The 15,124-nt window shown below is 44.6% G+C and overlaps 1 protein-coding gene across 1 annotated transcript in view; it reads right to left on the reverse strand.

Moving 5' to 3' along the window:
• Positions 1–12,980, reverse strand: part of RHPN2 (rhophilin Rho GTPase binding protein 2) — a 29,827-nt gene extending 16,847 nt beyond the window's left edge. Inside the window, exons 1-2 of the mRNA XM_064671280.1 lie at positions 12,634–12,980; positions 3,279–3,394 (exon numbers count right to left, since the gene is read on the reverse strand). Of these exons, the coding sequence (XP_064527350.1) occupies positions 3,279–3,394; positions 12,634–12,876 (359 nt within the window). The 5' untranslated portion in view covers positions 12,877–12,980. The remainder of the gene's footprint in view (positions 1–3,278; positions 3,395–12,633) is intronic.
• Positions 12,981–15,124: the final 2,144 nt, after the last annotated feature.

The raw sequence follows: 15,124 nt of genomic DNA on the forward strand, positions 1-15,124 counted from the left end.
CATGTAAATGATTTTTTGTTTCTTGTTTCCTTTGCCATTTGTGTATTTAAATCCCAACATTTTGAACTGCTGGCATGGTGGATGGCAGTATCTAGCCCCCCCGAGCTTTTCTGTGTATTCATATCACAATTTCTAACCTGATTCTCCATATAGAGAATTTATGAGAACATTGCTCTTTCCAAGAGACTTAAACCATCTGTATCCATAACCACAGATATGAGTTTAAGATAAAAGGTCTTGATCTGTACCCACAGATACAGATATTATACCCTTTGAGTCCAAATCCTAGACAATAATAAAATTTATTTTAAATTTGCAGCATTTTGCATTTATCTTTATTTTAAGACAAAATTCACCTTCATAAATATTTAGGAACAACTATGTCATAAATCTAGGCTGTACTTGGAACAGTCCTCCAGTTTTATGGACACCTTGGTGAAGAACTAGTTATTCCAAGGCCAAAATTCTAAGTTTGCACTTCTTATTATAAATTAATTATCTGTGAATTTTCTATGTTGTACTTTAATGAATAACTTGGATTGCTTAAATTAAGCAACGTTAACATTTATTACCATAATAAGACAAACTTGACACAAACACAGGGTGGAATGGATCTTCCTCAGTAAAGGCAGCACTAATAAATAATAAATATAAACTCATAATAAATAATATATAATAAATAAAACAATAAATAAATGGGCAAGCCTTGATGCTACAAGCATTTTAATCATGGCATATTAAGGCTCTGTGTTTAGTCTGGTTTACCACCCTCCACAGGAGGGATTCCAACACCTTTTTCAGAAACCCCAATGCTCCCTCCAGGTCACCTTCTCTGTTGGCTCTCTTGCTGTAACATCTATGTCAATTTAGAGTTCCTTTGATTACCTTTTTAAGGGTTTTTTTGCACTGTAGACATTCTTTGTAATGACAACCAGCAAAAGGCAGCAACAGGGGCAACGTGATATCCTTGAGATCCACATAACTCTACTCTGAATTCAATTTTAACTCAGATTTTCCAGAACAAAAGACAACGAAAAGGAGTGGGAGACTTCCAGAAATTCTAAAAACAAAAGCCTTTGCACTACATGGATCATTTGCCTCAAGCCTAGCATTTACTTTCAGCCAAAAGTAAAGAAAACTGCATTTCCAGCTTTTTCCCAAGTCCTACTGCAGAAGGTTCCTTGTGGACAGCAATTGTTTTTTCCTTTTAGAACCTGATGAAATTCAAATAGAGTCTGAAAACCTAAAGCTTGTTGATGTTTTTCCTTAGGAGACTGTAAATACATCTAGGCATGTGAACTATCTATTTTTAAAATCCCTTCTTTCAAAGAACTAGCAAGTTTTAATAGTCCAACAGATGTAAATTCACTTTAGATTTCTAAAAACTTAAGGAATAAATCTGATCCTCTTTCCTTAAGTAGGCTTAGTTCCCACTCTTGTGAACAGCAACTTCAGTATTTCAGCAGTTAATATTGGCATCAGAAGCTGAACTTTAGGACAGCTTTAAGTTGAATGTTCCCAGTGTCACTTTAGACACTGCTCATCTCCTCAGCCCTTACAAAACACTCCTCTCCTGAGCTGACAAGCAAAACCATGAGCTGAGTGAACAGTGCTCAGTTTCAGAAAATAATTTTGCTAAACAAACAAAAGGTAGCAAAAGACTCTAAGTCTTACTCCTGAATCAACTACCAGAAAAACAAAACAAAATTAAGTCAGTCAGAGGCTAAAACTACCTAAATTTTCAACCTGACCCCTCTCGTGCAAGAGTGGACATAAAGGGAGGTGACAAGCAAAGGGCAACCTATCAATTACAGCAGGTTTAAGCAAACTGAATTTATCCAAGCATTTTCACTTCTTTAAGTATACTTCCTAGATTTGGTTCTTGAAGAACCATTGTTGCTCCAGTTGCAGAGAAACAGACTCTACAGGAGACTATTGCAGATGAGAATTGAGAAAATTTCCAGTTCTTCTGTGCACCAGGGGGATGGACTGGCTGTTGGAAAGCCACAGCACTGTTTGCTAAGCAATTAATCAAGGGTTGTAACAGCCTTAAAACAGGGCCAACACAAGGCTATTCCTGTGGGGACACCCAAACAAGGAACCATGTCCTTAAAAAAAAAATTAGTGGACAAAATACAGTAGATGAAGAGCAGAAGCTCTTCCGGTTCCCTCCAACTTCAGGAGAATTTGGTGGCAAGTGTAACCCCAAAGTACATTTGTGCTACCCTGCTACTCCTGTGCCATCACTACATGGAATAAAGGAGGCAACTGATGGTCCTTTCCACTGTGGGGCACAGAGCTAAAGCATCTTGGAGAAGGCAACCGCACAGGGTTTGCTTTGATTTGAGGGGTAAAAGGACTCATTCCAACATTCACCACCTACGACTCCCAGAACGGTTCCATCAACGCTGCCTCTGTACAATCCTAAACATCCACTGGTCAGATTTTGTGACTAATAGAACAGACTATGTGTCTGTTCTAGAATGAGCAGCAGTCACAAGCATTGAGGCCATGTTGCTGAGAACACAGCTGTGTTGGGCAGGGCACGTCTCCAGGATGAAGGACCAACCACCCCCTCCCTAAGATCCTGCTTTATGGGGAACTTGCCACCAGCAAGAGAGGAGCCCCAAAGAGGAGATACAAGGACTGCCTGAAACAACATCTCAGCCTTGGCCATATTGATCACCATAACTGGTCTGCTCTGGCCTCCAGTGGGGAGGTCTGCAGACACCCCATCTCTAACGCTGCTGTCTCCTTTGAGAATGCAGCAGGATCACCCTGGAGGAGAAAAGACAACACAGAAAGAATCGTGTCTTGCAGAATTTACCACCTAAGGAGTCTTTCTGCTGTGCCTTTTGCAACCAGAGGTGTCTATGTCGTATTGGCCTTTTCAGCCACCAGCCTGCCTGTAACAAACGTGGGCAGAGCCCTTCCCAGATCTTCCTTTGCCAAGCCCAGCCAGGACAACATTCAGCGAGGTTCCCTGGCCACCATCACCAGCAATAAAGCTGAACAAAGAGAGCCACCTAAGGCAGTGTAACATCGAGCTGTTTACTACAACAAAGCAGCGCTGAAAGAGAACTTGAGAGCAGGTAAAGACCCCGTAGAGCTTCAGCTTGAAAAAACTTCAGGGCAATTCACAAGGCATCCAGCAGCGATTGATGCAGCGTGTTAGGCAGACCGGGAGAAAGAAACTGCTAAGAGACCTTTACAAAATTAAAAGAAATTTTTTTTAAAAAGCGTATCTCAGAAGAGAATTAGCAAGCCATGCCATTTACCTTAACAGATTTTCAGCACCAGCTCTCATTCTGACTGCTCTTAAGATCTGCTGGTTCAGGACAGCTCTTTGATTTTGCAGTTTGCTTCGTCCAGTCTCAGCAAGAGGATTGCATCCCTGCAATTAAGAAAACAAGTTTTTTTGTTGCTGTTGGAAGACACTTCAGAGGAAGTAACAGTGAATTTAAAGGAACGTTAGTGGCATGGGCTCTGTTTGAATATAAATTAACTACAATTACATCAATGACAGTGTTTCTTCTCAGACTTGGTCATTAGAAAGAAAAGAGACAGCACGACCACAGTATTTAACGTTTAAATCCAGACAGAAAATATTTGTTTTAAAGCTTAAATACAGGTGTGAGACAGTCTGTTCTCCCCTAAAAAGATTTTCAAGGTATTTTGCAAATACAACCCAATTTGACAGAATATTATTAAGCATCCTACAGATGCTCATAAAAAAGTAGTACCTGGCAAGGTAGGAACTCCCATCAAAACTTCTGCTTAACCCTTGCAAAAGATCTGAGTTCCATCCTGGGATATATGCAGGCTTGAAACACAACTCTGTCAAAATCAGGCTTTGGTGGCACCACTGCTCACAGTTTTAAGAACCTTTCAAAGGATCTCTGCCCTTTCCTTCTGGTGCTCAGACCTTCGGTACAACTCCTACCCCTCCTTCCATCTGAAACTTAGGAAAATAGAGCTTGACAGGGTGAGATGATGATTTTACCTTCAGACATTCGTGAAATTAAGCCCTTAAGAAGTGTGAAATCCAGAATTCCCAAGAATGCTCTGGTATATGTGCACAACTCACACAAGACTCAAACTACTGAAACCTGTGTTTGAGCAGGACTGAACCATTGTATTCTGGTGAGCACTGATAAGCTAAAACTCTTACAGATGAATAGGACTGCACGGTTGCCCTTTTTTGTAAGGGAAACACAAATTTAACACCTTTTTAAACAGGCGAGAAGTTTCCCTTCCACACTTTTATTCTTTGCCCCCGCCACCGCTCTTAAAAAAGAGACAGCCAGCACATCCCTGCAGCCTTAACTACTAATTCTGAAGCAATTATTTGCTTTTCATTGGTTTTATAACCACTCAGCTTTAAAGCCTTACCCTTAAATAACGAATGTGGCCTCACCCGATGTCATTACAAAGCTTATCAGTCCTATTGATTGTGTCTTACGCAAGGAGGAGGCTCAGATCTCTCAACACAAGTCTTGTCTCAACTACTCCAGCCACTAATTATGCACTATTTTGAACATCTCACTCTTATTTTTGATTAGAAAAACATAATTTTGATATGAGCCTTTAAAAATCTCTCGACAAGCTCTAACTATGAGTGGCCAAGCATTGATATATGAGCACAGCAAAAGCAAGCATTTAAATAGGACAAGAAATTCTGATCATCTACTTGAAGTTCAGTTATTTGGGTTGTCAAGTGAAAGCAAATTGACCTGACAATAGAGAAATGAGCTGATCAAACCAGATTACACTAGTTGGACTGAGAAAGCACACAGCCCAATACTGTTAATTTTAAATCACTAGTTTGAAAAGCCAGTAGTAAATAGGTAAAATGACAGGAAGCTTGTGCAAACATCTTCAAAAGCACCATTTGACAGACAACCTGAGAAAACCACACCACATTAAATTACTGATATTGCAGAAATGTTTCTGCATTGAAGTACCACTTGCAGCAAAGCCCACACTTGGGAGTGCAATGGATCCTCTCTTTGTTGAGAAACCACTCCCAGCGAGCACAACACAGGGCAGATGAACTTCTTACTGGTGGGGACACACACAGGGAGCAAACTCCTTCATCTCAGATTAAAAGCAGTCCTTTACCAAATACTTTGTGCTCCTTTACATGCCTTTATACACAGAGACATAACCAAGGCACACTTTAGTGTACACATGGTCTTATAGACACAAGTTGCTTTCTGCTCTCAGTCTGTTCCTTTTTCTGGGAATACCTACTGGTATTCAAATCCTTATTTCCTTCCATTCCATCCATGCCATTTTTCATTTGAACCTCACCAATTATTTCCTCTTGCTCTTAGGATTCATTTTGAATACTCAATTCTCATCTCAGGCCCGTCATCTCCATATTCCTGCACAGCTATTTTCTTCCACTTATTTCTTAACCATTCAGTCCAAGCATCCTTCTTAAACACATCCTTTCCTTGCCCTTTTTCTCATTTTTTCTGTAAAGCTGCAGCTTCCTTTTACAACTCCCTGCCCTTCCTGTGTGCCAAACATGTTTGATGACATCATTCAAATACTTTTTTACAGCTCTGCTTCTGGGAAATTTTTTCAGGAAGATCAACTGCCTGACTCCCAAGCCCATGAAGCTCCTGGAATGGGCTGTTCATTTTAGTGAACCTTTGATCAAGCTCCAGCCCAGAATTCAAACAAGCTCCTATTGAACAACGAGTGCAAAATGTCAATGATCTTAAACTCTGTGCAAAGAGAAAAAGAGTCAGAGAAGTTTCCCTGCATTTCAGGTTCAGGAATAATCTCTGTATGAAGCTTTAATGCAAGAACAGCCCTGGGCCCTAAGAGGACAAGCACTTCTTGGAAAATGTTGCTTTTTGCATCTCCTACACAGGGGATGAGGACACTCAGCCAGTCTGTGTTCATTTGCAGGCTTAAATTCTTTATTGTAATCAGGCTGCCACAAAACTGATGGATACAGGACAGTGAAATAATAAATATCTGGGAAAAAAAAAACAAAACAACAAAATCATGGGAAATACCCAATCTGGAAAAGATATCCCCTTGTGTAAAGCACAAATTCTGTGTAACAAAACGTTATTTAGCAGCCAAGTTCAAGCAAGTGCTTAATTTTGTTTTCCCCCATATAGAAGATCCCTTCTCCAGACAGCATTTCTATCTGGTTCACATTTAGACAATCCCAAGAATGTTAACATTCAGTTCATTACAATAAATGGAAGCCAAACTTCCCAGTGGTTTCCACACCTGCTGTTTCATTTCTTGTCAACAGGATACTAGATGCTTCATTTAATTACTGTTTATTGCTTTGCCAAGCCAAGCAAACCTGGAGAGTAAACTGGATTTTACCCTGGCTTATACTCTATCAGTAAAATTCTTAATTAAACAGCAACAAAAGAATGGTTATTACTAAGGAAGTTGTAAAAATAACCAAGAATGGAGTATAGTTTAAGCTTTCATTGCATGAAGGAGCCTTAAAATCCTGCAGTCTGAGGGGTTTAGCCAAGTTTGTGGTTTTCCAAGTTCCTAAACTCTAGGCCTTGAGAAATTACCTGCCACAGAGGGAAGACAGTGTGGGTCTGTGAAAAGTATGGGTCCCCAATAAAGAAACAGTTGTATTTAATTTGGAGGTCAGGAAGCTCCTTCTTCAAGAAAATGTCAGAAATCCAGTCATGATGGACACAAAAATCAGGACTCTGACAAACAGTGAGTAACAGCAGCAAGTATTTGACATTAACATAAATATTATTTATGAAGTAGTGGTTTGAACTTCGAGGGTGAGTCACTGTCTGAAGGTGACACAGAGTTGAAACTGGGTGTGCTTCCTTACTTAAAAGAAAGCATTCCTTTGCAGCCAGAGCAACCTGTGCTGCTTGTCAGTGGATGCAAATGGCCCTGTCCTCCAGCTACTCAAACATGTACCTATAGAACTCATGCACAGAACTTCTGTGGCTGTAACAGAAATGGCAGCAAACAGCATGAGTCACACCAGTGTTTCTAGGACTGATCCCAAGTCCTGCTAAATTGTTATTTCCTTACCTTCTTCAAGGATTATAATTAACGTTTCTTTTTGCATATTCCTACTACCACAATTTTGAAAATTTAGCTGTGTGCTATAAATCTTTCAGAAGCACAGGTTTTATTTGAGGGTTTTATTGTTGTGTTTGGTGGGTTTTCTGTGGTTGTTTTTTTTTTTTATCTTCTCCCAGAAGGGGAGAAGATCTGGTCTTCCAGAGCCTAATCTACTTGTACCACAAACAAGTATTTTATACTTCCAAGTGCCTGGCCCCAAAGATTAATATAAAGTTAAAGAACTAATTATTGTATTAAATTCCAAAGATATATTATTTCCCATACAACACTCCATCTTGTCACACCACTCACAAAGCGAAATTAAAATCAATATTTCATCAGAGACATCTGTCTCTGGGCTAACCCAGTTTCAGGTGATTCTTCCTTTCACATGAAGGCCTACTTTCTGGTTTAGGTTTCATGAATTCGTATATAATGAGTGGATCCGGGATGACAAGTGTATGAGTCACTGCAATATTGTTTCTGTCCTGCCAGACAAGCGGAAAGAGAACAAACAGGCAAATAAATATTCCCGTGTCAATGCTAATGGTGATGGTTGCCTGGCTACTAACGACTTAAAGAGAACCCCAGGAGCTAACCCACAGTAGAAGGACAGGTGCAGCAGGTTGGTAAACTGATACATTAACCACAAGTGGGGGGAAGCCCTGCAGAAATAACCCCAAAAGTTAAGGCAGAGAGTTAATGAGGGAAGTGCTGATTCACAAGCTGCTTCCCATACCTGTCATCTTCAGCCCGGTGCTTCATCCGTGGAGCTGCTCAATTGCTGATTTCAGCTTCTCCCCTGGCATGGGGGACTGATACACAGTCTGTCTTTCTGAATCATCAGCTTGGGCTACATGGTAAACATCTAGGCTCACAGATGGAACCAAAGCTTTAAGAAAGGGAAGAGAAAAGAAAACAGCATCTCCCTTTGACTGATCAGTCTAAAGCTTCATTAAGCCAGCTGTCCTACTGCTCTGCCTCCACGTAGCACAGTGCACTGCTGTCCAAAACCACCAAACTGAGCCAGAATGCTTCGTGTTGAGCCAGCAGATGCTGCAGAAAAGGTAACCTTGGAAAACGAGCTGTGGCTTTTTGTTAGCATTTATTGCAACTTCCTGACTGATGAGGGAAATTGGAGAATTTATGGTCAGTGTAGGGCATTACAAAGCAGTAAGCCAAGGTGGGAAAACATCGCAGAAAGAATCTTGTTAGACGTCTCTCCTTGCTCCTACCCACCCAAAAACCCAACCAACCAAGCAAAAAACCAGGCAGGCACAGCCCTACTGACAGGTCATCACTGATATTTATACCATGTTATAAATATCACGAGTTCTGGACGTTGATGTGTTTCAGGGATATTTACTTAGTGAAAACTTCCTGGTCAAGTGGAGTGGTTGCTGTAATGGAAAAGGAGGAAAAAAGAAGGGGAGAACAGCTTGGAGAAGAAAGCTGTTTCTCTCACAGGAATTCAAAGGTAACTAAAGGAACTAAAAGGTAACTAGGAAGAGGTCTGAGAGGCCAAACAATCCACAGACCCATGGCAGGCTTAAAGAATAACTTCCCCTTAGGTGGGAGAAGCATCTGGCATAAACAAAGCAGCAACAAGGACGGATCTGCTTTAATCACTGTTGGTCTGTTGAAAAATCCTTCCCATCTAAATGCCTTTTAAAACAGATGGTTCTTTGCTCTCATCATTAGTTTTGTCATTATTTTCATAGAGAAAAAAGACTGGGGGCAGAACTTGGATGAATGTGCAGGACATGCATGGCTGATCCTGCCAGTAACAGTGAAAGAATGTGGAACTGCACACAGAGGAGGTCAAGGTACGAGGCTGATGGTCCCAGAGCACAGGTACAGTTTGCCCTGGCAATGTACACTGAATTAAGCTACCCACATGGATGGCCAAGGTAAACTCAACAGAAGCAGAACCAATTTCCTGGTACATTATCTTCACAGAAACTAAAACGTTCCAGGCAGAAGCTCCATCTTCTTTTTGATGGAAAGTGAGGTGCTTCTTCCACTTTGCCATATCCTCTTCAGGATACCAGCAAGGATATTTTTGGGTGTTGCCTGCTTTGCTTCTAAAAGTAAAATGCTTCTCCCAAGTTTGGTTGCAGATGATCAAATGGTTTAAGAGGGTTGTTTTGGAGGGGAGATGTAAGGGGAAGGGAGTGGGAGCAACAGTGACTGAGTTATATGTACCCTGTGTGGTTCCACAGGTAATCTCCTTAAAATTAGACAATTAAAAACAAAAAAAAAACCCAAACACCAAAACCCATACATGCATCTGAGACAGCTCAAAACATCTTATAAGTTTAAGGAAAATTTAGTTTTGCCTATATAAATTGCAGGCCTTTGCCATGGAGATAATGGAAAGAGGTGGGGCAAGAGGAAGAGGAAAAAGTTCCTCCAGAGCAGCTGTGACATCACTGGAAGGGAATGGGAAGGGCAAGTCTGAGAAAGGGTGCAAGTGGACTGCAGTAGCTGCTACCCATCATATCTCAGACTCACCTGGCAGAGTCACTTTCTAGTGACAAGAGAAGTCAAAGCAGGAAACAGGACCATGCATCTGTTTCCCCATTTTTGGCCCTTTACATAGAGCCAGTCATAGTTTCACAGGGCCCACTCCCTACATAAAAAAAAGGCACCAAACAAGAATTAAGTAAATAAGTTGGTTTACATACTGCATCTTGGGGATACTGAGCCTTGCCTTCTGGTATGCTGTATTTAAAACTTCAAAAAGCACAGCACACAAAAGGGCACTGTAGAGACTTTAAGCATACTTCCCATAGTAATCCATTCATCAAAAGAAAATGTCAGGAGTCTAAAACAAATGGACACTGTATGAACTGCTCCATTTTTCTCAATTATAAAATTTCATTGTGCATATTATTCTTAGAAAGCATGGAAGGCAGCCTCATTGTGTAAATATTGCTTGGAAGCCCTTTTGTGAGCAGGATCGATGCAAAGTGTTTTCACCTTGCTCCACAGCTCACAGAATAAAAAGGCCAGTTAGGTATTTTGCCCTAAAAATACAAGGACTAACCCTGGAAATTGATGTGATGCCACACCAACAAGTGGTAAAACAACCCTCAGATCCTTTCAGGAGAACAAAAAGTGGTGTGATTTAAAAAGGGAGGGGAAGGTGACAGAGCCAGGGACACCCATTAACAGCTCCCTCACCAGTTTCAGTCACATGAAATCACCCAGCACACCATTCCCAGGGACACGTGAGGGATATTGTGTCCAAAGTGCCTCCTTGGGTTTGCAGCTTCCAGGAGTGCGATTGTTTTGGGTTGGGGTTTTTTTGGTGTTTGGTGTGGTTTTCTTCCCCCCCCCTCATCACTTAGAACTATTGAGTCAGAAAGAAAGCTCTACTAACCTTTGAGACCATACAACTAATGTATAACAGGGAATGCTGATTTCTGCTTACTTTTAGGGACAGAAGGCTTTGAGCATCTAGCCTAATCTGAAGTTTGTAACTATATTAAAGACACTCATGAGCTGGTTGAACCCTCGAAAGACCTGAGGGAAGAATGTTTCACTGCAACACTAGTTCACTCAGATTTTATCAGGTTCCTATCCATTTTCTACTGCTTTAAGACATAAGCAACGAAAAGTGGGAAAGATGTTCATGATTAGGTATAAAATTGATTTTACAGTATTTTCACGGACAAGAAAAACTTCATTCCTGTCCAATGGGCTTTACACTGATCTAATGTTTCAATGACCTTAACTGTAACATGGAACAATTTAATTTAAAATAAACTCAGTCCTTTAGCAAGTCTGAGCATAGAAGATATACTCCTCTTAGGACCTGAGGCACGACTTGGCTACTAAGCTTCAGTTAGTCCTTATCAGTAAAAACAAACAGGTGGAAGACTCGATTTATCTAAGTTCATGAAGTCAACTTTTTTACTAACGTGCCTCAAGGCAGCATGAGCTTCCCACAGCACAGAAAACACAGCTATGAAAACTAAGTAATTACAACTTTGCCACACTTCATGATTTCCTGCTATGGACTACTAAGAAAGAAGTGACTTATTCACCAAGTATTATAGTGGGATTACACAAATGGAGAACCCAGACAAATTTGGTCAAAGTCTTGTTTCAGTCTGTCTAGTTATTTACCAGGTGGTACCGATTCCTTGCAGCACGGCTGGCACGGATAAAACTTGGCTCTTTTCAGCCGCAAACAGTTCCTCTGCTAAAGGGCAATATTGTTGCTTAAGCTCCTGCAGGCTTATGAATTTGGTAAGTACTTGGGGAAAAAAACCAGCCTGTAAAGACGCCAACGAAGCAAAGCATCTGTGCCTCCCTACCATGTAATCCAAGTGGTTGCTAATGTGCGTCGTGGGGATGTTTTTGTGCAGAAGTGAGCCTCAACAAACTGATGTATGCAGCTTTTTTTTTTTTTCCTTTCACGGAACGGACATTTCATGGTCTCGGGTCCAGAATCTACACAAAAACCCCCGTGTACGTACACCCCGACTTGAAACAAAAGTTACAGGAGCTGAGAACTTAAAGCGAGGGGAGGCTGAATCAAAGCTCTCCGAAAGCGGCACTTACTGCCCTTTACCTCCGGTGAAGTTCACAGGAGCCCACAGGGCTGCGTTACAGGCGATACTTAACCGTAATTACTGTTTGTTGTGCAGAAAGAACTCGGGTGCTGGTTATGGCATAAGCCGCCCACTCAGTCTGAAGAGTAATTAGGGCAGATGTTCATTAAGAACTTCCTAACGAGTCTGTTAACTTACTCCAGTAAACTTTCTTACAGGTACGTAAAGGCAATTTACTCGAGAGCGAGCGAGGAGACGTAGTGAGGAATCGTAGGATCACAGAATCAACCGGGTTGAAAAGACCTCCGAGATCACCAAGTCCAACCCTTGATCCAACCCCGCCGTGTTTACCAGACCACAGTGGCACTCAGTGCCACATCCAGTCTCATCTTAAAAACCTCCAGGGACAGTGAATCCACCACCTCCCTGGGCAACCCATTCCAATGTCCGATGAGTCTCTCTGTAAAAATATTTCTTCCTAAAAGGAGAGAACAAGGAAGAGCGCAGAAAAAAAATAAAAATAAAGGCGACAAAAAGAACGCCGACAAGTGGAATTTCACTCATTTTGTAAGGTTCCGAGCGCTCCTGTTCTTCAGGGTGACGCCCAGCTCGGGAGCAGGGAAGGGCCGCCCGGGACCCTGAGGAGCGCCGCGACAGCCCCAGGTGCACCCCCGAGGAGCCCGAGCCCAGCTCCGGGCACGGCCCCCAGGGACACAACCCCTGTCCCCGGCCCGGGTCAGGTCCTCATCTCGCCTCCCTCCCCCGTCCGACCCCAGGGCTGCTCCCCAGGGCTGCTCCCCGCTGCCGAGGGACGGAGCCCGCGACGCTCCGCCGGGACAAAGAAGATCGTGAGCGACGGAGCGGGGACCGCCAGCCCCGAAGCGCCCTCGGGGGGAGCCCCCCCGGGCGCGGAGCCCCCCCCGGGCGCGGAGCCCCCCCCCCGGGCGCGGAGCCCCCCCCCGGGCGCGGAGCCCACCGCCGCGCTGCTCACCTTGCGAAAGTAGCCGTCCTCGGCCGGCTCGGCCGCCGGGCAGCCGCGGGGCGGGAGGGTTTCTGTCATCTCCGGCCCGGCTGTGCCTCCGCTGCCGCCCGAGCGCTGCTCCGCCGAGCCCGACCCTGCGGAGCCGCCGCTGCCCCGGGCACCGCCCGGCCACACCCCCGGCAGGGCGGGGAGGAGCCGCCCCGCCCCAAAACGCGGCCCCTCCACCGGCCCCGGCGAGGTCCAGGTGGGCATTATCTGGCCGCTGCCCGTGGTGGGAGCCCCGGGGGGGTGGCCGAGGTGCCCCCCGTGCGGGGACAGGCGGTGTCGGTGGCTGTGGCGGAGCGAGAGCGGGGCTCGGCAGTGGTTCTGATGCCTTCAGATCATTTTAGGCAACAGTTCCGCCCGCTCCTCCCCGGCCGCGCTCCGCCGGAGCGTGCCCGAGCCTGGCCGGCCGTCCCGCCGCTCTCCCGCTCGCCCCCCGGCGCTCCCCCGCCTCTGAGCCCGGAGACAGCAGACAGCAAACAGCTCCTGCCCCCGGCACCGCGGGGCCGCCGCCGGCTCTGCCCGGACCCGCCTCCAGGAGATGCGGGTCCCCGCGGGCGCTGCCCCTCGGCGCGGGCTCGTTCCCAGGAGAGAGGCGCTCCCAGAGCCGGCGGTGCCCCGGATCACCGGGGGATGCCCGGGGCCCGCGGGGCCACATCGCGCTGCAGCACCGGGCTTTGGGGTGCTGGGCACCTGCCGGCTCGGTCCTGGGGCCGCGGGTGTGTATGGACCTGCGGCTCGGTCCTAGGGCTGCGGGTGTGTATGGACCTGTCGGCTCGGTCCTAGAGCTTTGGGTGTGTATGGACCTGTCGGCTCGGTCCTAGAGCTTTGGGTGTGTATGGACCTGCGGCTCGGTCCTAGGGCTCTGGGTGTGAATGGACCTGCGGCTCGGTCCTAGGGCTGCGGGTGTGTATGGACCTGCGGCTCGGTCCTAGGGCTGCGGGTTGTATGGACCTGCCAGTCGGTCCTAGGGCTGCGGGTGTGTATGGACCTGCGGCTCGGTCCTAGGGCTGCGGGTGTGTATGGACCTGCGGCTCGGTCCTAGGGCTGTCCCTGTCGTTGTGGGGCCCGGCCGCCCGCCCCCCGATGTGTGGGGCAGGAGCCCAGCAGAGCTCCCAGAGCTGCGGTTGCTCCAGCCCTGGGTCCCTGACAAGAACTGCGGTATCTCGGTGGAAGGCAGGGCTGGCCCCGCTCGGGGAAAACTGTTGTGGGTTTGACCTCAGCATTGCAAAACCCTGCAGTGTCCGCTCTGGGGAGAGACCTCCTGTCCGAAACGCTCCCTTGTATAACCGGTTTCGCAAATGCTGTTGGACACTTGTGTGAGGAATTTGCCAGTATTGGTTCCTATTCCCAGCCGTGCCTAACCTGCAGAGCTAGATGGACATTTAGCCTTGAAAGGTGCAACACTTGAATTCGTAATACCAAACTTGGCTTCTTCCCCACCACCTCCCCGCCTTTTTTATCTTTTTTTTTTTTATCTTTCTTAGAATTATAGTATAGTTGTGTCAGGCAAAAAATCTGCAGAGACAACATTTTTTTGTCAAACGAAAAAATATCATCGGAGTTACGTCTTTAACAGAAACCGTCTTTGAAAATGCTGGTGTCTCCAGATAGTTATGCAGAGCAGGCCGATTAAACTGTGTATCTACTGCATATTTTTGAAGACTACAGTCAGCAAATGAGAAATTGGGATCCAAAGATTTGCTGTCTTCAAATCAGCTGAATTTTGTTCCTTGTGATTTTGTTCACTCTCGCCCCAGTACTTTTCTTTTTTCAATAATTCTAAAAATATTTGGATGAATGTATGAAAATATATGTCAAATATAAAAAAGTTAAAGTAATAAAGTGGTTTAAACTGCTCTAGTTTCTGATTTGAGGATGTGAAAAATGGTTTAAATTATTTTCATGATACCTGACAAAAAGGATTTTAAAATTCAAATCTTACAAATCAGGACAAAACTCCAATGCAATACGTAGGAATTAGTTTAAGATAAATGAGTAATTTGGCAGTGTAGGCTGTGCTGATACAATCTGGCAATTAAAATAGTATTAATGTGACCACCTTGTGAGTTCCTCTCACTCGGATAAAGGGCACTTTATCATGACTGTATTAGGGCTGAGACTGTGTTTCTTAAGTAATTTGCCTGCATACAGTGAATATGTTTGTGTTTTTTTTGCAAAAGCACACACTGATTGTATGGTCTCAGTAGAGCTGAGCTGTGTAATGACTGGGTAGGAGTGCTCTCTGCCCCTGGAATGTAAATTGCAGCTTAGAACATTCCAAAACCTGATTTACCCTCAAAAAAAACCATGTCCCTGCTCTTCTGACCATCTTGTCTCCAGTAGCTTTTTGGTTGCCATTAGAATTCCTAAATAGAGCTGGATTTATACCACAAACTTTCTCAGTTTCTCATGATTACATGAATCAGAAGGTTTAGCTGCAGCATTGTAAAGGTTG

This window comes from Pseudopipra pipra, chromosome 14 (genome assembly GCF_036250125.1).
Source record: "Pseudopipra pipra isolate bDixPip1 chromosome 14, bDixPip1.hap1, whole genome shotgun sequence".
Lineage (NCBI taxonomy): Eukaryota > Metazoa > Chordata > Aves > Passeriformes > Pipridae > Pseudopipra > Pseudopipra pipra.